This window comes from Cavia porcellus, unplaced genomic scaffold (genome assembly GCF_034190915.1).
Source record: "Cavia porcellus strain 051 isolate PalLab524CR breed Dunkin Hartley unplaced genomic scaffold, mCavPor4.1 scaffold_20, whole genome shotgun sequence".
NCBI classification, from domain to species: domain Eukaryota; kingdom Metazoa; phylum Chordata; class Mammalia; order Rodentia; family Caviidae; genus Cavia; species Cavia porcellus.
The window spans coordinates 56,706,518-56,733,496 of NW_026947503.1; the positions used below are offsets into that span (position 1 = coordinate 56,706,518).

The following is a 26,979-nucleotide window of genomic DNA, read 5'->3' on the forward strand; positions in this document are numbered from 1 at the left end:
GTACAAATGCTGCCACTTTAATACTGGCCTTGCAGAAGAGGTTAAGTGGGCAGGTCATAGCTTCAGAGGCTTTGTTGTCATCATTCTGAATGCCAAATGCAGGACAGCAGGAATACCTGGCTGGGTATTCCTAGATCTAAGAATAGGAGTGGTTTTCAAAATGTATACCCGGGTTGCAAACGCTCTTTACAAACCTGAAAAGGAAGAAAGCAGCTTGTGTTCAGTGGTCTGTGTGGATGTTGGGTACAATCCTGAAGTTAATGGGCGATCAGAAATGCAGGGTTCACCCTCCTGCCATTCTAAGCTCTTCGTTACCCGTGAGTCTACACTAGGGCACCCAGCATTTCACGCCCAGCAGAGGCCGGCCCAGGAAGAAGGGCTCCATACTGCACATGTTCTTCCGCCCTCCCGTCGTCATTCAGCGCATGACTGAAAAATGAGATTGCGAAGGACTTTATTCAGCTCGGCACTTGAGCTCCACCGTGTGTGCCATGTACGATCCCCGTAGTGCCAGCTCTCTCCTTGCTTTCTGGGTGCCTGTCCCCATTCCTTACCCGTGCCTCCTACACTCCCTTGTCCTTAATAATCCGCCGCCTCTTAGACTCCACCACATAAAGGTGACAAGGTGCTTGGTTCACATTACTGGGCCTTTATTAAGTAGTATGCAGTTGGAGACAACCCATAAATTCAGTATGCCCCCGACTCATCGTTCTGTCAATTCAGTTTTTTAAAATATCTCAATCTCTAGGTTGACAATCAAAATGCTGAGAACTCAAGTGTATGAAGGCCTCTGTACTACGGTAGGAAGATTCACCTACCAGACTTAAGATTCTGCTCTGCGAGCATGGGCACTGGTCACAGTGATCTCCCCTGCGATACCGTAACTTCCAAAAGGAGTGTGTTTGTCACCAGACCCTGAGCCTTTTTTAACTACATCTTCTACTGGGAAAGCAACAGAAAGAAAAACTGGGCTTTGTGGCCTGGGGCCATCGCGTCCACTTGTAGGAGGACTAGCATTCTGGGGACTCTGGGTGTGTTTCTGGAATTTGTGGTCTGCAGCGACAGCAATGGGCACTTGTACTGTGGTGTATCTCTTTAAGCCATCTGACTGGGAGACGACAGCATGTCCAGGGAGAGGTTTCCACTCCTGTGCTTCCTGGACATTTGAGCCCACTAAAATAAAAGGCGGGGGACTGGTCTTCTTGCTGTCGTCCATCATCACGTAAGTAGAAGTAACTTTTGGTGAATTCTGCAGAAACTGTGCATCCTTAGAATTAGATAAATAGAGGGTTGCTTGGGGGAGAGGCCCAGGTGCAGGTGGCGGTGATGGGCGGCTTTGTTGATTCATATCAGTTAGACAATAAAGAGTCCACATGTTGCTAGAATATGGTGGTGATTGTCCTGCTTCGCTTGTTGCTATTGCTATAAAAAAACACAAAATTTGCAGGTATTAAAGGTTTGGTCTCTGTATCAGGCACTATGCACAGTAATCTTTGTAAAAAAAATTTTTTTTTTACTATGAACAGCTGTAGTAATATGTGCCATAAAGCATGCTATAGAGAGAGCTAAGTAACTCATGTCTGGTAATGTGAAAGGGATTCTGGACAGTAGGGAGAGGATGACAGTGTTGTGCTAGTGAATGGCAGGGACACAAGAAGCAGTCTCATTCCAAGTCGCTGTTTCCAGGTTCTTAAACTTCAGACCTGGCCTCCACAGGATCCTCAGGAAACAGCACAGCTTTGGGCTTTCCCAAAAACTTAACTGAGTGTGACAGGCCCCTGAACTAAGTGCTGATGCATCTGCAGTGATTCCTCTTTTCCCAAAGAAGTCAGGCACTAGATGCCATCGATCTCCCCCACCACACATAAAACATCACGTAGCCCCAGAATCTGCTTGCTTTTTTGTACAGCCTGAAATGATAGGTCCTACCTGGCAGTGAAAGGCTGGTTGTTCCCATGGGGTTCTCCATGAACAGAGAGGTCTAGATGTGCCACCCACTGCTTTTCACCAAGGAAGCCAGTACGCCCACGACCCGCCTCATGCAGACAGGCAGTCTTGTCTCGGAAGATGGACCTAGGGGAGAAGGCCCCTGATGGCGGAGTTTCTGTTTGGGCCAGTGGGCCATCTGTCCCTGGTGCAGCCTTTCTCTTCCCAGAAAAGAACACCATCATGCACGTGAGGCAGCCTCAGTATCTCTGAATTGGTCTTATCAGAAAGCACATCCAACTCTTCATTTCTCTCCCACTGATGTGTTTGTAGGACAGCTGTGTTATACGTGTGTGTGTTCTCCTTTAGAAAGTTAAGCACCTGAAAACAGTGACTTGGTCTGACGGGCTGCCGACACTGCATGGATACTGCCAGCCTCGCGGGCTTTGTTCCCTGCACCGCCCTCCTGCTTTTCAGCTGTCTGAATCCCTGACACACTGCCAGACAGAATTCCTCTGCAAAACACCTGCTTTGGTTGTACTTGATTATTGTGACTCAAGTCAGAGTTGAGAGTTTCTACAGCAGAAACAGGGGGAGCAGCTCATGCACGTTCCTGTCCTTCCCTGAGGTGGCCAGAGGGCCCAGGGGGTGGGCAGACCCAAGAGCCACCATCAGGTGGAGGTCACATCATGTCTGTCACAGGGAAACAGAGGCAGCAGTTCAGTAGCCAAGAAAGCAGCTTGGGTTGGGCACCTGGCCGAGGAAACTGATCGGAGAAAGCCCGTCATGGGAACTGCATCCTCGGTGCCAATGTGGCTGACCACCCTGCTCCCTCAGCAGGGGGCTCTAGCGGCAGGAACTGCAGCTGAGCCCACCCCCGTACCTGGCTGCAGAGCTCTCCTGACCCGTACGAAAGCAGTCCAACACACCACCATTTCTTTCACGTTTTAAATGCCAAGCCCAGGTAAACGCAGTGTTGTGGTTAGACTTCACGTTCACAAGTGAGATGGAAAACCAACAGCATCTCACTGCAGTTTTGCACCTGGTAATAGGCTGTGATGGTACTGTCCAAAAGGCTAGCAGGACCAGATGGATGCTGGAGGACCAGACTGTGGGAATGTCACTTTAAAATCACTCCTAGGATTTAAATCTTAAATACAACAAAGCTTTTTAATAGGTTTGGCATTTAAAAAATGACTGAAAACAAAGACTTTGACACACCTGCAGGGGCCTTACCTAGACAATGACCTGAAATACTATGTCTAAATGTATGTCTCATTTTTCTTACTTGGCCTTATCAAACCTGTTCAGGTGCTGCTTTCCCTTCTGGTTGGATTTCAGGCTCAGAGAGACCTCCTGGCACAGGAGGGAGGGGGCCATCAGATGACCTTACAGTTCACCCTCTGTCTTCTGGGGTGACTTCTGCCCAGGTTGGTCAGGGTCAGTGGACATGATCTCCACTTCAATGACCACAGACTCTTCAGGGCCTGTTTCGATAGGGTCCTCCTCCTGCAGGGGGTTTCCAGGTCCCTCCAGCTGACCTTCACTACGGGCATCAGGGAGCAGCACCACTGCCTCTACCTCCACCTGGACTACGGATTTGTAACTCCCAGTCTCTGACTTTACCGGCTCTGTGGGTTTTTTGCACATGCCTGAGGGTATCTCATGCACTACAAGTTTGGGACTACCTTGTGGTGACTGCTGCTCTTCAAAAACAGGGATGACTACAACTCCTTCAGTGACAGGGGCACCATTATATATAGATGATATATGAAGGGCTGATGTGACCTGAGTGTCAGCCTTCAAAGGGGCTCGATCGTAATTAGGAGGGTGTTGTTCATCCTGCAAGGGGACTGAGGAAGCCGCTGATGGTTCAGCCTCGTGGTCTTTAGGTTTAGGACCCACATCTACCTGCATAGCTGCCTGGCTTACAACCAGCACCTCTCCGGGCCACGCCAGAGGAGCGGCCACTACCACTTCTTCAGCAACCTCTCTGCTTTGCACCTCCTTGATACAAACAGGCATACTGGTTGCTGTGTCCACCATTAACACATCAGATTCATGAGAATGAGTGGATGCAACTTTACCTAGCATCTGAGTGGCAAACTGAGCCGGGTCGGCGGGGACATAGGCAAACTCTGCCGAGACAGGCGCTGGAGATGGTGACGTGGGTGGGGTGGCGGCCTTAGGCGTGGCTGGTTTGGAAGAAGGGCTGTTTCCGGGGACTGCTTCAGCCGGCTCAGGCTGCAGGCACTCAGCACTTTCTGTCGGAAACTGGGTGGTTTTGTTGATGAATTGTGGACCTGAAATATTGTCCTCCTCTGTGTTTGTGCATTTTTCCATCCGTGTAGGTTCTTGGAAGACCTCCGCTGTTCCTTCGGATTCTTTTAAACGTTCTAGTTTCTTGCTCAATGTCATTCCTTCTGACCATTTCTCTACTAAAAATTATAGCAAATGGGTGGTTAATCGGCACATAATCCTCAAAGAATTTTACAGAAAGCACTGATAGTTTGAGCATTTGAATACCAGCATATACAAATTTCTGCTTTATTTCCCAATATCAGTGTTTTTGTGTGGATAATGGAAGTTTCTTGTTCTTATCAACTAAGATCTTCAGTTTCTTTCTTTAGAAATAAGTTACCTAAGTATCATATTGAAAAAAAATTATAATCCATACTACCCTCAGCTGGCTGCCAGCAAGAGAAAGACCACAATTTTATTCCTAAAAACAAGGAATTCTGTTCTAAAAGGAAGCTGAAAACCTCCATGAAAAAAGCTCTTAAGCGTATATAGGCAGGATAGGAAAAAAAAAAAAAAAAAAGGACCAATTTGGGCAATAAATGAACCCTTCAGCTGCTTTCACAGCTTAGTAATGACAGATACATTCATGAATAAAGGCGCTCCTTAATTTAAGAAAATTAGTGCACAAAGTTTAATAATGGATTGGTAATCAGGAGCAGTACAGGGTTTTTGTTTTGTTGTTGTTTTTTTCATTAGGAGGTGTCACTATCTAACCTACAAGTGACAGCATCTGCTGGCATGTGTGATCATGCAGCCAGACTCACACTGACCCAGACAGGAAGAGAAAAGTGAAAGCTCTGAGCCCCCAAGTCCAAGGGAAACCCCTACAGCCTCGAAGGTCACAAACAGCTGGGGAGGCATTGTAAAACTGTTTATTGCCCACACACCTGGGCAACCCACAAAGCTTTCACATCTGCTTACTGAGGGGTTTCTCCTAGGGAAAGGATTCTCTGATACCTGAAACCTGCAGGAAAAGTCGACTTGGCTTTACAAGAATGGGTTCAGCGTCTCCCTAAAGAACAAAGTCCTGCAGTTCTTACTCCACTTTGGCTGCTAGTTTCTTGTAAATTCTGTTCAATTAGGGTGTTTCATTCGGGATACAAACACCAAATGCCCAAGTATACAGAAAAGTTTCAAAAAAATAGAAAAGCTATGTGCACACTTCGTTACCTTGTTTAGGACAATAGCTGTCTCTTCAGGACTTCCCACTTTTTAACTACCAACCCACACAGCTGAACGTAAGGCATCACTAATGGGACCTCATATAATTACATTCATCAGGGGAGATAACATGGATACGCAAATACTAGGTTTAAAATTTCTAAAGACTTAGGAGGAGAAAAGTGTTAAAAGTATAGGAGTTACTTTTATGCTTATGATACAGAAAGCTACAAAAATTTTCATTATAATAAAACGATAGATTAATCACAAAATCCTAATGCGTACAGAGAGCTGAGGACATAATGTAATCAATCATAAATAACTGATTTCCCAAGGGGAGCCAGCTCTAAAGGAAAGGAAGACACAAGGCTGCTGGCAGGACACGAGGTGTCCTGACACCCTAATGGCTGACACCCTGATGTACTGACAAAGGCCAGAGGTGGCTAGAACGTCAGTCCAGGACAGCCCAGGACTTGGGGAGGTCCACCTTCACTCCTAAGCACTCCTACCAGCCTCACATCAATAGAGGAGGAGGCAGGACAGGGCAGACGCTGACCAGAGAGCACGGGCTGCTGCTAAGCAGATAGCGGGTAGGAACACTGGGAAAACGCCACCCTCTCCCCCAGGTCCAGGCCCACAAAGCCAGCCTTGCCTGAGTGGGCTGAGACCTCCAGGGGCCTCATGCCCCACTTGGCAGCCAGCACTAATAAGAGGCAGCAGGCTGCTCCCAGCCAAGGGGCCGGAGCACAGAGGAGCTGAAAGCTGAAGAGCCCACCTCTGGCCTCCAGCCCCACATGGCCTAGGCGGGCTGACTATACTGACACACCACGCCAATCTCGGCACCCCTGCCTGTATTTCCCTTTGAACAGTGGTGGCCAACCTGCCGCACCTGGGCGGTAGCAGGCTGGTGGGCTACTGAATGCTCTAAGGGGTTTGCCATCACTGCCTCGGGCTGTCTGCACAGGACCCACGTGACACAGGGTTTGTCTGACATCATTTGGGTGACTGGGAAGGTCCTTTTGCCCTTTTGAAAGTGTTTCCTCACAGCCCTGTCACACCTGAAACTAAGACACTAACCAAGATTATACCTACAGAATTATTTAAAAATTTTAATGGTTAAAAATTAAAGACAGGGCCAGGCATGGTGGTGCATTCCTGTAACCCCAGCACTTGGGAGGCTGAGGCAGGAGGATTGTTGCAAGTTTGAGACCAGCCTGGGCTATAGAGTGAGTTCAAGGCCAGCCCAAACTACATAGCAAGGCCCTGCCTCAAAGGAACAAAATAAATAAAAATTAAAGACTTACTATTTTCCTCTATAGAAGCCCCTTATTAAATAACGACCATTATGGGAAAGCAAAGCATATGTGACTGTGTTCATTAACAACTCATCAGGGCACTTAGGACACCACTTTGTTCCCTGCAACTTCTGTGCAATGACATATGCAGGAGAGGACCTGGGCTTCCGTGCTGTGCGGAATCGCTGCATCACAGGCAGCTCTTGGGAGCTTCAGCCTCATCTATGAAGGAGGGATTCCACCTGTTACCTCAGCTTCTGTGGCGCCTAAAGAAAGCACTGTAACATACCTAAAAGTGCTCTAGGCTGTAAGTCGCATAGATGTGTTAGCACCCAGTTAGAGATATTTGGGAAAGCTTTGAAAACATATCCAACTTAGTTATAAAACTGAATAAAATTAAATTGGCAATTTAAAACATATGATACAAGGGTTTTTTTCTATATACAAATGTGTCATATAAACTTGAATAGATATGCTTAATAGTTTTTAAAAACTGAAGCTAGGTGTGGTGGCACACACCTCTAAACTCAGCATTCCAGGAGGCTGAGGCAGATCTCGAATCTCAACCAGCCTGGGGAACCTAGTGAGACCCTGTCTCAATAATAGAAGGGGACACGGATGTATCTCAGTGTTAAAGGCCTGAATTCAATCCTTAATACTGCCAAAAGGAGAGTGCCTTAAGCTTTTTTTTTTTTTTTAGTGTTTTCTGAAATTAGAATACAGTACATGATAGAATGTTAATATATACACACCAGTTGCATGTGCATACATGATTATTCTGAATTCCAGTTGACCCCAGTTTATGGGAAAGAGCTTTTCTATAATACTTTAAGGCCTGTTTAAGCTTAACAACTCCTGATTTATAACCTTGAGATGTTGGAGAAAACTGTTTCTTAAAGTTGTATCCTCAGAAGGTTGCAGGAGGTTGATTTTATCAGCATTAGGAAGGAATCCACTAAGATCTCAATGAACTTGTTCCATTTAGACTAACAATGCCAAGACCCACGCAGACTCAGTATTAAAACATAACAAAAGAACTCCTCTTTCTAGTTAAGTTCCTTTAATACAGGAATCAGACTGATTAAAATTCATTGCAGCATCCTGAGTTTTCCATGGAACCAAAAAGACAGAGTTAAACTCAAATAGACAGAACTTACATGGAGACCTGGGGTGCTGGGTATAAAACTCCCTGGGAAGCTTTAGGACAAGGGCACATCCTAGCATGCAAAGGGGAACTGGAAGGGGTCAAAGACCAGCAAGCAGCACGGAGCAGGAGCCAGGACAGGCTGCACCGGGCTGGAGGCGGGGAAGCCATGCAAGAGCACCTAATGGTCATAAATTTGGAGTCTATTAACTTAAAAGAAACCAAAAACATTCCAACTAGTGTGAGAGAAGCTGCCTGGAATGAGAAAATCAGACATCATGAGTTAAAACAAGTAGTCTGGGGACCAGGGATTTAGCTCACCGGCGTAAAGTGCCTGTTTGGCAAACACGCAAGATCATGAGTTTCATCCCCGGCACACACACACAGAAAAACCAAGCAGTCTGTTTCTCTTCTCTCCTTTCCCTGTCTACTCATTCAAGAATCACTAGCTTTATTTCCATTAGGTAACAGACCCTGACAAATGAAAGCTAAGGTCTTCTACAGAGCTCAGCCTGCCCGAGATCAGAGTACATGAGTAGGTGACTGAGGACGGTCAGTGCCGTGACAGCCGTACAGTGGTCTGCGGTACGACTGCCTTTAGGTCAGTTTCCTTCTGTTTTGGAGACGAGAAGGGGTGGGAGGGGAAGGCGAGTGGAAGAAGATGGAACTGGTTGTCTGTGGAGGCAGCCGCGAGGCACACCCCAGTCACCACCTCTTTCCTGCTGGTTCTGCACCTCAGTTTTCAAGCTGTTCTGGGCCAAGCGCAGCAATCCCAAATGCAGTGTGGCATCCGGCTGGCTCGCCCGCTCTTGTCCCCACTGGGTTTATTTCTGTCCCCTTCCTTCCTCACCCCTCTCCCGGCCTCCACACCTCCCACCACTACCACCCCACCACACACAAGTTTTACCCAGATCTGTCTTCTCACTACTTCATTTAAGGACAAAGAATGAAAGCAAAGTGGGCGGAACAGCAGTCATTTCTCCTTTTTCATTCCTACCAGCATCCTAACTAGGTTTGAGGCAGCAACTTACCCACCCCAGGTAATAAACCACTAATGGTACAGTGCCTCTCACGTGGCAGTGGCAACCCTTTCCCCCAAAGCTTAAGGGCAGTGGGGCATTTTCACTGGTCTCGGTGTCTGGGAGGCACTCTTGGTATTGGAAAGCCAAGATGAAGCCAGTTGTCCCAAGGCACACGGGATCTGCACACAGTGCACCGTCCAAGACGGCCACAGAGTGCCTGGGCAGCAGTGCACGCAGCCTTCCCTGCTGGCGTGCTCGCGAGAATTTCCCCCTTTTTAATGAAAGGAGCAAGTGTCACCAGTGCCACAACTTTCTCTTTCTTGATGGGAACATGGGTATAAAACCTGGATCAGCAGTGAGGGGACAAGGAAAGCACACCACAAGTGGAATAAAGCGCTCCCTGCTCCCCTCGGTGAGGAGAATGGTGCTTTCTGCATTCGCAGCAGAGTCAACGCCACTGCCAGGGACCTTGCTTTCTTCAAGTCACTTTAGTTTTCTGTTCCCAAGGGACATGGGTGTAAATCAGAGGCAGTACAGAAACATGACAGAGGAGGGTGTGGTGTAAGGGACACTGTCATCTTACTGTGTGACTTTCATAATCCCCTTTATTTACCAGCTACTGCTTTGCATTAGGATTTAGGACAATAAAATGTACCTTTTTTTAAAACATAATTTACCGCCCATAAAAATCTGGGCTGTGTCCCCATGTGTCCTCTTTTCTCTGTGGAGTAATGATGGCTCCGGAGGAGGAGGAGGGTTATTTCTGCATCACAGCCGTGATTCTATGAAGAGTTCTCCATGGTGCATTTTGTTATTGTTTGCCTTACTGCACTGACTAGGATCCACAGTATACACACAGAAAGGGCGATACCATTTTTGTCCTGGCTCTAATCCTCGGAGAGGGACCCTGAATATTCACTAGTAACTGAGGATGTTACCTGTAAATTTGTTGAGCACACATCACCAAGTGTAGAGAGTTTCCTTGTATTCAGTTTGCCTATAAATGCCCTTCAAAGTGTTTCTTGTTAAACAGGTCTGATGGTAATGGGTTCTCGGTTTTTGCTCAAGTATGTCGGTATTTTACTTTCATTTTTAAAAGTATATTTTCTCTGGGAATGTATTCTATTTTGGCAGTTTCTGTTTGTAGCATCTTAAGGATGTCAGTCTGTCTTTTGGCCTCTACAGTTTCCGACAGCTATTTGTCTTACTGTTCTCCTGAAAGTAAATGTGTTCTTTTACCTATCTCTGTGATTCTGTCCTTACCTTTCTCAGTTGTTTCATTATGTGTTTGTGTGTGGTTTTCTTTGTATTTATTGTGCTCTGGGCTCACCAGACCTCTTCAGTCTACAAACTCACCTATTTTAGACTTCTCAGCCATTATTCTTCAAATACTTCTTTTCCACTTAGTCGCTTTTCCTCCCTTACAACTCTAGTTACACTTCCTACATGTTGTGACAGTGTCTAATGTGTCCTGTATGCTCCGCCCCATTCTCTTTCGCTCTGTGTTTTAGTATGGTGGTTGTCTTTTGGCTTGTTTTTTAGTTTCCCAGTCCAATTCTGTCTTCTGCCAGTAATTACCTACAGTAAATCTAGTTTGTAATTATGGAATAACTCTTATTGTAGAAACTAACAGTTGTAGGAACTAACAGACTAACACTGTTGAAATTCTCTATCTTTTCATCTACTTTTATAGCTTTTCAAGACATGAATGATAATCTTTTCAGTTTTCATGTCATAATCTCTGGATCTTCTCTGCTCCTCCTTTTAGCAGTGTTTTTACATTTTACTCCTTGACAACTAGTTGCTTCTTCCTGTTTCTTTGAATGCCTAGTAATTTTTAATTATATTCCGCCAGTTGTAAAAGACATACTACATGGTCTCAGATTGCATTATTTTCTTCTACACATTATTTGTTTGAATAATGGCAGATCAATTTGATCCTCTGGCAGATCGACTTGGTGCTCTTGGTTTCCTTTTTTGGAGTAGATCTATTTTAGCTCTGTTCTCGCTCCCAGCATACTTTCTTTATAATCAGGGTGTGACCTTTCTGTGCTCTCAACTGAACTAATAAGGTTCCACAGAAGTTTCTTCCTTTTGGCTAAGCCCAAACCGAAAAGCCTCTCCCAGCAGGGTAACACTTGCAAAATCCCTACCAAGGCTTCAGTCGCCTACTAATAACCCCAAGCCTTACTCCACACAAGGGCAAGCTTAGCAAATGGACCAAAATACTGGCAGTATTTTTCCAGTCCTTCAATGCAAATCCCTCCTCTCTGGTATTCTGCCACTCAAATCCCAGGCACACTGGCAACCCCAAACTTTGCCTATTTCTCTTCTCACATTTCTACTTGCTGTTTGGATTCTATTTTTCTGTACAAGAATCGTAAAAGTAGCTTCTGAGAAAAAGAATATGGGGTTGAGCAAAATCCCACCTCCCAATTATCCAGGCATTAGATTTCTTTTAAAATTTTTTTTATCCAGTCTTTATGATTGTTTAGCACAAGGAAAGTAAGTCCAATATGAACAACTTCATCATAGCTAAAACTAAAATCTCTCCTCTCCCATTAAAATTCCCCTACCATAAGATGTGGCAGTTTTCAGGAATTTAAATGCTTGCTAAGTGAAACAATGAATGAGGCCTTGAATACGTAGGGTTTAGGGCCAGGGATGTAGCTCTGTGGCAGAGCACTTGCTTAGCCTGCATGAGGCCCTGGGTGAGATCCCCAGCACTGCAGAAAGTAAGAAAAGGGGAGATTGTTTAAACACACACACACACACACACACACACACACACACACACACACAGAGAGAGAGACAGACAGACAGACAGAATATTGAGGAGCTGACATGAACTCCCGGAGAGGAAAGCAGCATGAGCCAAAATCAAGCAACTTGAAATTACTTCTCATTTTCCTGAGATGACAAATGGTGTCAGCATCTGGCACATAACCTCTATGAAGGGATGAGAGAGATGTCTGCAAGGTGAAAGAGACTCCAATTACAGCAATCACTGCGTGCATGCTCTTGTAGAGCGATCAAAACTTACATACGCTTTGACTTTGACTCATCTGACATTAAAACACTGATTTTCCGGTGGTAGAATTACTTGATTTTAAAATCTCTTGTTTTGGGAGGCATCACTCCCTCTCAAATGCTGTCCTCCTCCTACAGAGGGACTTGGTGCTGGGTGAATGCTGCTTCAGATCTCCGTGTCCTCCTCTCTTAGTTATCTTGGGTAGTGGTGTAACCTGGATGGATGGTTTGTTGGTCTCTGATTTTAGTCATCGTTCACAGGTTTCCAACTTTCAGGAAAATGTGCTTCCCTCAAGGTCTGGGGAGCTTCTTCCTAACTTGGTCCTCTGTTTTTAAGGTTGAACTTTTAATTTTTGTCTTATTCTTAGCTTGGATATTATGTCCTGTCCTCTGTTGGCCTCATTTTTCCAATCCTGACTCCTTCGCCAGTTACTGGGACAACCCCAAAATATCTGGACCCACTCACAGCCAGATCCCCACCACAGGAAACCAGTAGAATTGTCACAGGCCCATCTGCGAAATGACTTTATTTCCAAGGCAGGCCTCTCTCTTATGGAGCGCCTGACACAGACGTGCTGCGTAGGTGGCTGCACAGAGCGTATGCGGTGCTAAATGCAGCGCTACAGGCACCACAGCGCCTCTCCCCGCTGCACAGAGTCCTCTGGACAGCACCCCGGAAAGCGAAGGGCAAGGCTTCTGCGCAGGTTTTGGGCAGTTCTGACTCAGGATTCTACCCTCCTCATACCTAGCAGACTGGGGGCGCACCACATCCCAGCACCACAGATACATTAGAAGCAAGAATTTTCCATTTCCCTTCCCTTGAAAGCAAGAAGCAAGCTTATATAACGCCATCTCTTTCTCTCCCCTGTGGCTTATGTAAAGTAAAACTTTGGGTAGCTTTGGCTCTTAAAACTCAGCTTAGGTATTTTAAGACAAGCATCTTCTCTCAACAAAACGGTCTCCTGGAAAACTCTAAAGCTTGCTCACTATGCACTCAGGAAACTCAATACTGAGTGATTACTTCCCGGCTGAGCTGTATTTGCCTGTTCCCCAAAGTAAACGAATGCTGCAATGGGTGGAGATCAACAGGCAAGCGGGAATAATTATGAATTATCTGAAATCCAAGCACACTAAAAAAAATTTTTTTTTGTCTCTCTTTTTTTTTTTTTTTATCGGTACCAGGGATCGAACTCGCGACCACCTGCTTGCAAGGCAGGCACTTAGGCCGCTGAGCTAAATCCCCAGGCCCTGCACACTAAAATCTTTCAGAAATATTCCCACAGTACCGACAGGTTTGGATTTCATGGTCAAGATGGGGAAATCTCAAATGTTTTTGGATTACAGAAGCCATAAAGCTAGAAGCACAGATGTTCTTTCATGTCTCATGCCTTGTCTTCTAGTGTTCCTGACCTCACCTTGGCAACCCATCTTCTTCTGTCCCGGCTGGCTGTATCTGTTTTCCATGTTTCTGGTTCCTAGCCTGGCACTTCTGCCTGAGTTCTTGACCATTCCGTTTGCTCAGTACCTTAAGTGGTCTTTAACAACTTTCCTGCTGGCTTGAACCATCAACAGTACAAGCAAACTCTCTCATCAGGCAGTTTTTAAATTTTATTCACAGAAAACTGATACAAGTGATTAGATCTGTTTGTACAAGCTGCCCCATAGGACAATCATGCATGTACCACCTCAAGTTCAAGCTACCTGGCAGCAGGACACAAGAACTACAGTCCCACTGTGAACATGTTAAATGATTTCCTTGTTGATTAATCTTACCACCAACATAAAGGGCCAGAGTCTCTTTCCCACTATTACCGATTAGTGAAAAATTTTCTAATTTGAATGGAATTATCTCCTTGATATAAACTGTCACCATTCTACTTCAGCAAATATAAGATTTCAAGACATAAAAGGACTATTGACACACAATGCCTACTTCTGTTTATGAATCAGGATAGTTGTCCTTGAAAAAGTGCCCAGGCTCAGTGCCAAAGCCTAATAAACTTGACTATGGATGGACCTAAGGTAGGTGTAGTCCTCATGTCTGTAAACATGGCCAGTTCCCGTATGTATAACCAATCATATAAATAAAGGATTAACAGCAGAATTTGGTTTAAGAGTTAACTCAAGATAATACAAGTAAATAGTGGAAGCAAATATTTATGCTATTCATAACTGCTATGGCACCACACAGGAATTAAAATTGGACCCAATGATCAGCAGCAGTTTGTAACTGTGATTACTGTTGTGTTGCCAAGCCAAGATATATCCAGGATTGGTTAGAAGAGTAAGTTAAGCCAGGTGGATGGACCCTGGTTTTCTGGCTCTTTGGTGCTAGGGGTTGAACTCAGGGCCTTGCACATGGGTTAGCACACCATGTACCACTGAGCTGTGCCTCTAATCCCAGAGCTTGGCCTTCACGCTTATTCACAAGAGGTGACTACATCTGGTCCTCCCTCCCTTGAAGGCAACACTGGAAATTGGATACATTTGGCTTGGGGGGTAGGGTTATGTGATGAGACAGGAGTTGCCACAAGTAGTGAAAAGATCAGAATTAATACCTTTGGCTATGTCACAAAAGGTGTCAAGGTAAAAAGAAGTGAAATACAGATGATGAAGGAAAGGAACCAAATTCCTCACATCACTTCCTGAATTCAATAAGCCTTTTCCAGAGAGATCCTAGCATGTTACTTTATAATGTGAAAAACATAAGCCACGCTACTAGGGAGATCCAAGTTCAGATTCCAACTCCAGTTTCTTAGTATTTAGAAACTTAGAAGTTATTTAATTATTCTCATGCCTCCTGAGTAAAACTACAATGATGTCACCTAGACCTCATATGTTAACAAAACCTAAGTGCCTAGAATAAAAGTTCTTTCAATAAGTGTTAATTCCATTTTTCCTTCTTTTCCTAGCATATACTAAGTGATGAAATTTAAGGGAATGATTCTTTTGTTTTAAAACATGACCTGAGCTTTAAATCTCAACACTTAATGGTTAGGATGAAAAAACTATCCTGAGAGGACTGAGACATGAGGATCTTTCTCTGATTCACATGGTAATAAGGATCTGCTAAACTGCAGGGGGTGAGAAAGAGGAAGACCAAGAAAGTTGCTCAGCTGAACAGCCTTGGCAATAGGTATACTTGGTGAAAGGCCACAGTGACACCCCCTGCATGGCACCAGGGACCATGCTAAAGACACCAGGCTCTGAGAAATGTGAGGAAGAGGAGATGACAGAAGTGATAAGTCTGCTCCTGTGCCTGGTTCTTCCTCCTCCATCACCTGACTATGCATGAAATCTGGAAGCAATGGGGCAGATAGGCAAACACTGCTGCCCTTATGAGAGCTATCAAAAATGGTGCTTTCTAGGAAAAATCTTAGAATAAAGTGTACAATTCAAAACAAATCACATGCATGCAGGGTCTTATCTCCATGCACATGCAGGCAACACACAGTATGCTTCCAGGCAGCAAACTAGGCAGACTGGGAAGAACTCTGGAGAACACAATATTCCCACTGCCTGCTCTTATGGAACTCAGGCACCTATCTTGAACCGGGGACACTAACATGACAGGAGTGGGAGTTTAGCTCTTGCCTGTTCTAATAGCTCTTGTCACAAGTTCTAATAGCTGGTTCCATCTTTGGGCTCATTGTATCTCATGCTGAAGAGACTGAAATTCTAGAGTAAGGGTCAGCTGCCAGGCGTGGTGGTGCACGCCTGTAATCCCAGCACCTGGAAGGCTGAGGCAAGGAGGATCATATCATTCTGAGTTCAAGACAGCCTGGGCTAAAATGTAAGCTCAAGGTCAGCCTGAATTGCATCGTGAGACCCTGTCTCAAAAAGAACAAAAAGTAAAAAATAAAAAAATAGAGTAAGGGTGAGCTGACCACCCTCAAAGAATGATTTGTTTCCACATTTTGTAGGTCACTGAAAATCTGGGAGCATTCTAGGTACTATTATCCATATGTAAAACTAGGATACACATAAACGTTATACCTACGTTATGCTTGTCTTATTGTGAAAAACAGAACCACCGTGCAGCCACAGTTACTCCCACAGGAACACCATTAGTCAGAAGATAGCAGCATGACCCTTTAGGAAGGCAAGGCCTGCAAGTCGGAACCTGTGGTGCCTGCATATCCTGGACAGTCCACCTTGAGCCCTGAATAACGCTTCCTGAATGTAGGGGAACTCATGCAGTCTCTACGGTAGGACTTAAATTAGTGAGTACTGTTTGTCCACTAAGACACTTGGGATGACAAGAAACAGATGTGTGAGCCAAACTAGTACTAGAAAAATCGAACTCTGTTATTTCTGGTCATTACCTTTGTGTTACCTTCCCATCTTCCTTGTAAATGAGAACAAGCAATGTTCATTTCTACAATCTGGTTCTGCAGCCACATTGAGTGAGCCTGCTTTCAGGATGATCTGCATAGCAGGTCCACTCCTTGGTATCTTTAAGCTGCAATGTCTCTGGTCCCTTTCTTCCATCAAAAGTATGGCTCCTTGACTAATTTTCTTAATTTTAAATCCTGGGATTCAAACCTAGACCTATCTGGACCAAAAATCTCCATTTATTTAGTCCACCTGCTAAACTGAACGGTGAATAAATTCAGTAAACAAATTTAACCAAAAAGCTACCTGTTAGTTATCTCCCGTTGTACAGATTCACTGACTATGTCAACATCTTTCCAGCATCATTACTGGCAGGCACAGAAGACAAATAACAACCCGACAACCTGGGAAACCAGGCACACAGGGAAGGGTAGTTAATATTCTTGCACTTCTCCTAACTGCTGCTGATGGTAAGAAACCAAACCCCAGGCCTGTTGCCCACAGTAAGCTGAAAATGCCACCAGGGTCCCCCACAAGGAAGCAGCCAGACTAGACAAAATTCCTGAACCATGACATTTTATTCTCTGTTCCTTCGGATGCTGGCCTTCACCGTTCTTAATCTTGCTTTCTGATATGGCAATTCCTCCACTGCAGATTCAAACCCTCATGACTTACATCTTCTTAGCCCTAACTTATACCTAGTATAAGTATATACTTATTAATGTCACAAAAGTGATAGATAATAAGTTGGCTGATAACCCATAGGTCCTTTTATATCCTCTGTGATGGTATTCTAAAATGTTGGTCAATCAAAATAGTAAGAATTATTCAGTTATGTTCCACACTGATCATCATTCTCCATTTTACCTCCTCCTAAAATTCTGTGAAAAGTTTCATTCTGTTTTTTTAGACATGTATGCCTGTCTTTAGAGTTTGACCATTAAATCCTCTTTTGCTTATAATGATTTTCCAAATTTTCATTAAGTTCTACCCTTTCCTCTCTCTCCCTCCTCCAACATTTTCATTGCTCCTCACTCAATTTGGTTTCATCTTAGTCACATAAGATGGGGATTTATACATTTTCTTCTAAGCAGATATGTGTACTATGTCACAGTGTCCAAGATACACAGAAGACTACCACTCTCCTATGAAACGCTGACCTATTCCGAGACTCTCCTGGAACAGAAAGTATGGTCAGGGATATCTAATTAATATGGTCCCCAGACTGACTGAAGGGAACCACGGTGTGTTGGGAGGGGGTGTGTTAATAAAGCCTTCTAAGAAGAGTGTTGAGTATCTCTTATCTGAAACCCCTAGGACCTAATATGTCTCAAATTTCAAAGATTTGGAGTTTGGGAATATTTGTATAGTTTTTATTGGCTGAGTACCCCGCCTCTAAAAATGTAAAAATGTGTAATGCTCAAAATTCCAAAACTTTCTAAACATTGTATCTGCTCCCATTTTGGATTTTAAAGCACTTTAGAGCTTTTCAAATTAGGGATGCTTAACCTGTGAAACTTTACTAGGTATTGTGTCTCACTATGAGCTTTCATACTGTGAAATGTTCTTTTTTTTTTTTTTTTTTTATTTAAAGAGAGAAGAAAAAAAAGGACATAAAAAATGCAGTAAAAGGGTACAAATAATACAGTATTTCTAGAAAAAAATATATACAGTACGAAATCACCAGTTAACAGGCTACACATTATCTTCCCAGAAACAGTTGTCCATATCACTAAATTAAAGCATATAAAGTGAACATTCATACAGTGGAATTGGAGACAGTTCCGTTCAATGATCCAACAAAAGCTCAGTTATATGGTTTTCTGTCCTACACTCTCGAACATACCTGCGGTTATATCCCTTAGTCCACCTTACTTTCCTCTCTTTTTTACAGTAATAATTAGACTTTTAGGATTTTATTACTCTCACGGTTCTTATTACTTTTTTGAAGAGAATAAAAACAAATGTGACTAAGCAAAACAGAGTCAGTTAGAACAGAAGGGTGGGCATAGCACGTGATGCAAAAATAGAATAGCAGGTGATCAAAAGTGGTTACCATTGTGCCTCTTGCTATTTTCAAATTGAGTTGTCTATATCATCAGGTATAATAGAATTGATCAAAACAATATGGAACAAAACCATTAAAATCTACACTGAGGACCTTACAGGACTTCAAAAAAAAAAGGATGATAGTCAATCCATATTGGGCTTCATAGTATACCTTATTGCCTTCAAAGTGATTGCCTATACCCTCAAACTTGATACTATCAAACAAATAGAATATATAATAATCAGACAGAACAAGATGGGGAGAGCAATACTGGAGGTTCAAGTCAGGTTAATAGGACAACCAACTAAAATATGTCCCGTTATTCTTTAATTTAGTTTTCCCTTAATTAAGAAAATGAGAGAAAATAGATTAATTTAAAAATAGGGGGAAGATTGAGATGAGAGGATATTGTAATAGAACAATGCAGGGCAGAACCGAGCAATTCAAGCATCATTGTGTTTCACCACCAGATAATCTAACATAATAGTAGTCACCATAGTGCCTCTTTCCTTAAATTATTTGAGTGTAACTTCGCGTGCTATAATATCAAGCGTATCTAGACAGTGTGAAGTCTTTCAAGATGTGAAATGTTCTTTTAAATTTCACCACACTTTCCCGCAGGTGAGCAGACCAGGAAGGGTCTGGGGCAACCCTGGTCAAAGCATTTATGTACATTCATTGTACCAAATGGTTTGCAAAAATGTTCCTTTAAAAAAAAATGTTCCTTTAAAAAAATAAAAAGGTTTACAATCTTCCTAAATGATAGCCCCCTAGTTTAAAAAAACTGATTTAATCAAAACAAAGCACTAGTGTGATTTATACATGAATCATTACTGTGGTTATTCAAGCAAAGCACCTGTTAGCGTCAATCCTAAACCTGAATATATGTTAGCACCTTTGCAGTAACTTAAAACCAACATTATTAAAATGGTCACGACTGATAGTACTCACCTTTAATCTGATGGAATTGTTTAACCAGATCTTTTATATCCAGAGAAGTATTCCCTGAAAAATAAGCACAGAAATTAAGTCCAGATACATAAAATTCTCAACTTAAAGTGCTTTTCAGAGCAATAAATATATAATCTCAAGCAATAACAAACCTTCTCTAAATACTATAAGTTCTTTAAAATAAACTGCTGCAAACTCGGTGATGTTTGATGGATTAGTTCTGAGAATAGCTCTGCTAACTCCCTCAAGTAGAGTCTTGAGGCCATAGGGTACGACAAGTCTGGACTTTGAAGAAATCATTTTGGCAGGATGTCTGTAATCTCAACTGTAACAAAGAAAAACAAAACCTTATATATAGTACACTAATGTTCTATTAAAATATTTCTTACGCATTAACTATAGTTTCCAAGAACAAATCTATCTTCCATTAAAATTAGTTTTAGAAGGATGTGCTGGCACACACCTGTAATCCCGGCCCTCAGGATGAAGCAGGAAGATTGCCATGAGTTCAAAGCCAGCCTGGGCTACAGAATCAGCTCAAGGCTAGTCTGGGTTACATAGTGATAGCCTGTCTCAGAATAAAATAAAATTAACTTTAACTCTAATCTCCAGGTATTTTAGTAAAATGGTTAATTCTTGATGGTAGGGAAAAATACCTCATTACCAATTGCTTAGTAGGTACAGATAACACCGTAGAGTACTAGTAAAAACAATCCATTGGCAGGGTCCTGCCAGAAACTTCCAGGGTGTTATGAAAAACAAAGAATTAAACAACAAAGCCCAAATGGAATATGCTTCTGTAAAACATTCAGTGAATACTCTATGTTTGAAGACATATTAAGCCCATGTGTGTTTCTACATAACTATCAGCACTAGTTTTTCTGTACAGAGTTAAAAAACAGTGGTTCTACAGGAAAGCAACTTCCCCCTCATTTTTCTAAGGATTCTCCAGACATATTACTCATCTTTATGCATTTTTGGCTTTCATTTTGATGTTATCCGTGGTGTACTATGCCACCTACAACCACATGCACCTCTTGCCTTACGCCCCTTCTTACCCTGTGCCCTAACTTCCCCATCTCCCCTTTCTCCTGCCCATCTTTTAAGTGGTACCAAGAGTATTTACACAGTCGAACTTGTAATTCTGAGGTGCAGAGGCTGTGGATCTCATACTGTGGGTATCCTCATTCTCAAAATTTAGGAAGGCTTCCAAGTATACGTAATGAAAATTTTAAAATTGCATTCAGGAGTAAGGAGAAAATGAGGTGAAAGATGAAGCACAGGGTGAGGTGAGTCCCTCAGTGCAAACCATAGGTCCTTCACTTGACCCGGGATCCAGGAAGGTATAGCTAGATAGGAAACGGATAATAGCTCAGGTTTCCTAAAGTTAAAAACAAACAAACAAACAAAACAGAAAAATCCTAGTTGCCTGGAAGAATCATGCTGCTCTGGATACTGAGACCCAGGAGAAATTTCTCCCACGGGTCCTTGTAAAGAGAGAATAGTGTGACCTAACGAGCCTCGGCCTTAACACCCTTCTGTAGAGTAACAAAGTGGCAGGATTTAGTTACAGCACTTACAGGAAGACGCAACTTCTAATAAAAAGCAACTAATGTGCCATAAAAAATGTTGAGTATTTAAAAACACTTTTCCCAGAGGTCAGGAGGAAATGAACCTGTATAGGCCAGAGCACACCCTTTAAGAACGAAGCGTAGTGTTCTTTCGTGAAAATGTACTACTGTACGACAGTATGGTTCACCGGGAATTTTACTGAATTAAATCAGCTTTTTAAAACAGAGCTGCTGTAGCAGGCTCACAAGCCCACACGCAGGCAGCGGTAATAAATGCTAAAAGCGCCCGTTAAGCAGGCAACTAGCAGTTAGTGCTGGCGACGGCGGCGAGGGTTCCAAGTCCCTAACCCCTGGGCGCTGCCCAGCCCTCCAGTGGCTCTCGTCCCTCTACCACGCAGAGCCGGCCTCATCCGGGAAGCGGCTCCTACAAAGAGCTGTCGCAACCAAGCTGAGAAACAGGCTGGCGCCGGGAGTAACGGCTCAAACGGGTACAAGGTGGCCCCAAATTCAGCTACCGGGGTCTGAGGGACAACTTAGCCCTCCGCAAAGGTCTCCTTTCTAGGACCTGCGTCCAAAGCTAATAGGACTCAAGGCCATGCGCCGCCAAGGCCCCATGAACGCGGGTAACGCCTTGCCCCAGGAGCTTTGGAGCCACACGGGACAGAACTGGGACACGACACGCCCTCTCCAAAGGGCCCAGGGGCGGGGGTCCCACTGGGGGGGCCTGTTTCGCTCTTCTGTTTCCGTTTAGGGGAGAGAACAGTGAAAGGTGGGGGACACTTAAGACCGCACAGGACAGGAGTGCCGCCGGCTTCTCCCACAGCCTCCACCCGGGAACCTCCGCCTCTCCCACACTTGAGGCTGGAGCAGCCTCTCCCATCGCAGCACAGCAGACGCCTCTAAGGCTTAACTAATCCAGAGCGCAGGCTGGACTTTCCCTCCAGGCGCGCCCCCACCTTTTTTCCGGCTACGATTTATAGAGCTCCCTCGTTGACCCCTTGCCGGCGGCTCCTGAAGGAGACCCACAACCGGTAGGGCTTTTTATAGCCCTGGAAAACGTCACGTCGTGCGTCACAAAGCACCGCCCCTCATGGGTCACTGGAGGGCTCCAGGTGAGGAGGCGTGGCCACGGAGGCTCCAGCCAATAGGGAAGCCAGACGGAACAAAGGCCGGAACTGAAAGGCGGAGAGGGGCGCCCTTTGTGTGCCTATGGCCACTGAGGTGTCCAGTTTGCCAGGTGTAGGTGTGGGTGCTTAAGAGCTCGACCTAAAGAACCAGTTTAGGAGAAAAGGGCAATAGGACTTTGACAGTTCTGTCGCCAGCTTTCCATAACACGCACTTCTTGCTCTTAAATTACTCCTTGGCCCTGCCACGGAGCACCCAGCAGTGAATAACTGTATGCCCCGTGGCACTTTTTCTCTTGGAAACTCGCCTGTGTAACAAGTTGGGTATTTAATCCAAAACTTTGTTTCTGTATAAGAAGGATCAGGCACCATCCGTCCCGGCCAAATCATAGCATCAATAAGGGGTCACAAGTCAAGAAACAAGCTTAGCTTCAGCAAAGGAAGGACATGATGCCTCATTTAAAAACACTCACTCTGCTTTCCCCCGTTCAGATTCCACGTATATGTACTGGGCTGTAAGTAACACCATTAGTATAGTTATTGGATTCCAAGCAGTCTTGTTGTAAATCCATCTTCATGGGCTCAAAAGGCAACGTGAATCACTCAGTCGACCATTAAATAGCATTACGGACATGCACCTGACACTCCCCAATTTAATTCAGAAAAAAAGGGGGGTTCCAAAGCAATTTGCCAAAAGGCCAAGAAGCAATCCAAAGCAATTTGAAATAAAAAGCATTGTTAAGGCCTCTGCTGCACTGTGCCGAGGCTACAACAGCATTGCCTGGAACAATTCCTTCATGCATTGAATAATTATTACTGTGTACCAAGTAGGTGCCAGGTAAGCCCTTTTTGTGAAGATGGCATATTTAATCTCTTTAAATGCTTCCCACAGGTCTATGGTGGTAGATGGTACATTTCACATCACTTGCCTCCAACCTACTGTAGTAAATAAAAGATTAACTCTTATGATTTCTTAGTTTGTTACTTAAGACATTTAAGTGTCAAAGGTGTAATGAACTGAGCTGCTAAAAATTCCTTAGTACAAACTTTACAGAGATCCCACTATGGTGTCTTTTCAAAGTGGACACCTTTATGGTTGTGTAGCCTGACTAGCAAGTCACCTTGAATAGGGATCAGTGCTAGGTACCATGCAGAAAATGCCTGTGGTTCAGGAGGAACACTTTTTTTCCCATTTCTTCAAGGACTTTTCTGAGTCACACTGAATTGCAAATTGTTACAGTGAAAACATTTAACCAAGACTTTTCAAGCCATTCCCCCATTTGCTGCTTTGATTTCTTGAATGCCTAATGATTTGAAATGGCTTCAGTCTTCTTGTCCTTGTGTTCGTCTGGCTTTTGGTCAATACCAATCTAATAAAAAATGGCAATCTACCTTGTTTTCCACTGTCCCCCTACCCACACCCCTAGTCTTTACCCAAGAGAAGCTGAACTCTTGGTGTGGCCTATGTGTGCTTTCCCCAGAGAAACTGGCCAACTCTCCATCTTTTTGACAACTCCCCAGATTCTTAAACACACATGCTTTTGTTACCTCTGCTTTAGCTTGTTAGGCCCAAGACCTCAGAGTCCACTCATCATTTTCACCTTACTGCACCCTTCTGAACTTTTAAAACTCAGCCCAGAAGTCTACACCAGAAAGCCAAATATTCCTTCTTGGCTCAGTAATTCTATGGCTGAACTTAACCTACCTATATAATTGTTTGCGCCTGACTCTTCTGCCTGATTAAAATACAAGATGATAGGCTAGCCCTCAGGCATTATTTGTCTAATCCAGACATGCATTGGAATCACTCCAGGAGCTAAAAAAAAAAAAAAAAAAAAAAAAAGAAAGAAAGAAAGAAAAAAAAAAGCCTTGTTGAGCCTTACCTGCTGAATCAGAACCTTAGAAGGGCTAATCTTTGAAACACAAAAATTGAGAACTGCTGGCCAGTGGGAAGAACAATTGCTACTCAGAAGTCACATGGGTTACATGTGCTGCTTCATATCCAGGTCAAGGAGACAACTCAACTCCTTGCTGGTTTTTAGAAGAAAGCTAGATACGCTGTTTCATGTATGAACCATTTCTTCATTCTATGTTCCTAGTGTCCTTTTCCATTTCTTCATTCTCTCTTTCTAGCCTCTAAGTCACTGGCTCTGGTATATATTTTCTTATAATGATCTGGGCTTGACAACTGTCTTTCTCCATAATATACCAATCACAGAATCGAAACAGTGCACCATGACAGCATGAAAGTATCTTCATAAAGCCATATTTGAGCATTGCCACCACTATTGCTTAAGGGAGAAGTCAACTAGAAAAGTTTGCATGGTAAAGGGTGTGTGTGTGTGTGTGTGTGTGTGTGTGTGTGTGTGGTTTTAAAAAAATCAGATATGCATTGTTTTATTTGGCTAAAATATAAAAGTGCAAATTCAGTAAATAATTGACTTATATACTATATGATAATAAATATTCTAATTTTGTGTGACACCTCAAAGTTATAATTGTTTACTCGGCAGAAGACACATCCATCAGGAACTAAAATAAAAAAGATGCCTAACCCAATAAAGGCAAAATCTTAAATATATTAACCAGTAAAGTACAGATTACATTGTTATTACCAGACCATGCCTTCAAGTCTGTCAAATTATAAAAATGCTCAGCATACATAAAATATACATTTGAGCGCTCTCTCATCATAGGCACAATCTAATACAAAAATATATTTGACATTTATAAATTAGAAGTTCCATTTGAGACTGCAAAATGGGAAAGGGGAAAGTGATGGCAACATTAAAAAAAAAACCGGCACACAGAGATGCAAATAGTTCTACTTGTGTGATTATTTTCTTCATCAGCAAGGGGAAAAGAGCAATTTACAACAAGCAAAGTTACCAAGCAGATCACAGTCAACTCACAGGCCTGGTGCGACCAGATAATTACTTCACTTAGCGTGTGCTTGGGTTTCAGCCAATCTAAGAGTCCGGTGTTTTCACACTGTGGTTTGGAATCTCCCTCCACTCTCTGCCGGTGATCTCCCACCACAGCTAGAGCACGGGGGTTATCTGAACTGAGGCTGGACAGACCTATGCTTTGAGTAGGAAAGAAAACCTGGTTGTCAAAGTGAACTGAGCTGAACACAAACATACTTTAAAATCCTGAAATCCCTATGGGGAAATGAAAATAATTTTCACAGTAAGTTATGTACAAGTAGGTTTTTTTCAAAAATTAAAAGCACAAGACTCTGCAATGTTTGAATTTGGAATAATAGTCTGAACATTATTTGAACTGAAAATTCAAGCATGAATGACTGGAGTGGAGCTTCACGATTCAGAAGGCTCCATGATCATAATAGAAAAGTTTACCACATACACTTTGGATGAAGAAAGACAAATGGTAACAGGTATACTGGAAAGATTTGTAATGTTCTACCCTGTAGTCACTTTGTAGTGTTTTGGGGCACCTATTTCTCTCTTTAGAAAAATTTTCTCTTCTTGGCTTATGGATGAACTAATTCAGTGCACACAGAATAGCGATCTTTTCTCTCTTGCTCATATCTAAAATCCACACATATCTTTAAGTTGACTGTAGTTTGACCCATGTTGCACCCATGTTGTGACTTCGCTGTATAAATTACGTGGGCCTGGTGGTCACAATCCTGGACCTCTCCTCTCTCTCAAGAACTATTTCTAACCCCCCAACAGACATTTCCTACTCTTAAAAAAATAAAGGGCTGGGGATGTAACTTAGCGGCACAAGCGTCTGCCTAGAAAGCATGAGGTCGTGAGTTCAGTCCCCAGTATCAAAAAATAAAAATAAAAACATAAAATCTACATTTGATTCATAGCAGGAAGCCAAGCTGAGTAAATACTCTGGAAAGTGTCCACTCAAAATGATCAATAGCAGAGATGAGAAAACATGATTGTTAGCAAGTCAGTGAGGGGTAACTTCTTCCAAAGAAATTCCTCCTGGAAACAAGATTAAATTTGATTTTTTTTCAAGCTGATTTTTTTACATTTTATAAATATTTAGATATTAATATCACATAAGATCATGCCTCAGCCAAAAAGATATGTAAATGAAGGATATGTTAAAATGATACTATTTAGCTCAATATAAATTAAAAAACACTTAAAGATTGAGCCACATGATAGCAAAGACTCTTAAAAATGACCCAGGTATTTAGATCCTTGAAAATCACAAGTATTCAGAACTGGGCATAGAGGTAAAGTAAATATTGACAAAAATTAGCAATGAAGGGATAAAACAAAGAACTTTGGACTATTTCTAAAATACCGAACAACCTGAGCTAGGGGCAAATGATTAAATCCTGGCAACAGACAGCCCAGCAAATAATTTCACCATCAAATATGTTGAGGCAAAAGCCTACATTGAAGAAACATCTTTCCAGTTAATCTGTTAAGAGTTCCAAAATGTTGGTTATTAGACAATTTTCACAAAGAGAAATTCCTAAAATGTACATGTTATTTATCTAACCTACTTGTGTGATTATTTTCTTCATCAGCAAGGGGAAAAGAGCAATTTACAACAAGCAAAGTTACCAAGCAGATCACAGTCAACTCACAGGCTGGGTGATTCCTAGCTCCCGACCAGATAACGGTGTTATCTACAGACTGGGCTTTCTAATAGACCAGCTAACAGGCATACTTTCAGTTATAAAATTGTCTTCTATCTGCTCCTGCTTGGTTGGCTTTCAAAGAAAAACCAGCGCTCATCACTTCGAGAAGTTTTATAGACAATTTGCAGATGAATATTTTAGATGTCACAACTTCAGCTGAAGAGCGTTTGTGCTTTTAATACATAAAATATTGTGGGGTATTAGTACGGTTAGGGATTTTCCCCTTTGATAAAAGAATGTTCATTTGGTGGCCAGGAAATGTTTTCTATTCTTTGCTCCAGCGATACCAGAAATAGTTCACCGGAATAAGTCAGTTAGCCTTCCTGTGCTTGAGTTTCTCACTGTCTGTAAAATGGGATAATGTATCTGTGCTACATGGTTCACAGGGATATTCTAAGGCTAAAGTAAAACACTAGAATGTACTTTTTAATCTTTT

At 43.0% G+C, this 26,979-nt stretch overlaps 1 protein-coding gene across 5 annotated transcripts; it reads right to left on the reverse strand.

The window, feature by feature from the left end:
• Window positions 1-629: 629 nt before the first annotated feature.
• Window positions 630-26,905, reverse strand: Cabyr (calcium binding tyrosine phosphorylation regulated). 5 transcript variants are annotated; one of them, XM_063231834.1, is made up of 5 exons: window positions 24,848-26,905; window positions 19,368-19,540; window positions 19,216-19,269; window positions 4,014-4,364; window positions 630-1,422 (listed from the first exon to the last, which is right to left on the reverse strand). In XM_063231834.1, exons 2-5 carry the CDS (start codon window positions 19,513-19,515, stop codon window positions 824-826), a joined length of 1,152 nt encoding a protein of 383 aa, XP_063087904.1. In that variant the 5' UTR covers window positions 19,516-19,540; window positions 24,848-26,905; the 3' UTR covers window positions 630-823. The 5 variants fall into 5 exon arrangements, with proteins under 5 accessions (XP_063087904.1, XP_063087903.1, XP_013012579.1 ...); XM_063231833.1 differs by having other exon boundaries at window positions 24,823-26,905; XM_013157125.3 differs by lacking the exon at window positions 24,848-26,905 and adding an exon at window positions 21,743-23,743.
• Window positions 26,906-26,979: the final 74 nt, after the last annotated feature.

What these genes read in the sequence shown, in the direction of transcription:
- Cabyr (XM_063231834.1), bottom strand. Translation starts at nt 19,515, where the DNA reads ATGATTTCTTCAAAGTCCAGACTTGTCGTACCCTATGGCCTCAAGACT. An exon ending in ACTTATAGTATTTAGAGAAG is followed by an intron (nt 19,270 to 19,367) that starts GTTTGTTATTGC and finishes CTTATTTTTCAG; the next exon opens with GGAATACTTCTCTGGATATA. An exon ending in GTTTGCCACTCAGATGCTAG is followed by an intron (nt 1,423 to 4,013) that starts GTAAAGTTGCAT and finishes GTTTTTTTATAG; the next exon opens with CAATAGCAACAAGCGAAGCA.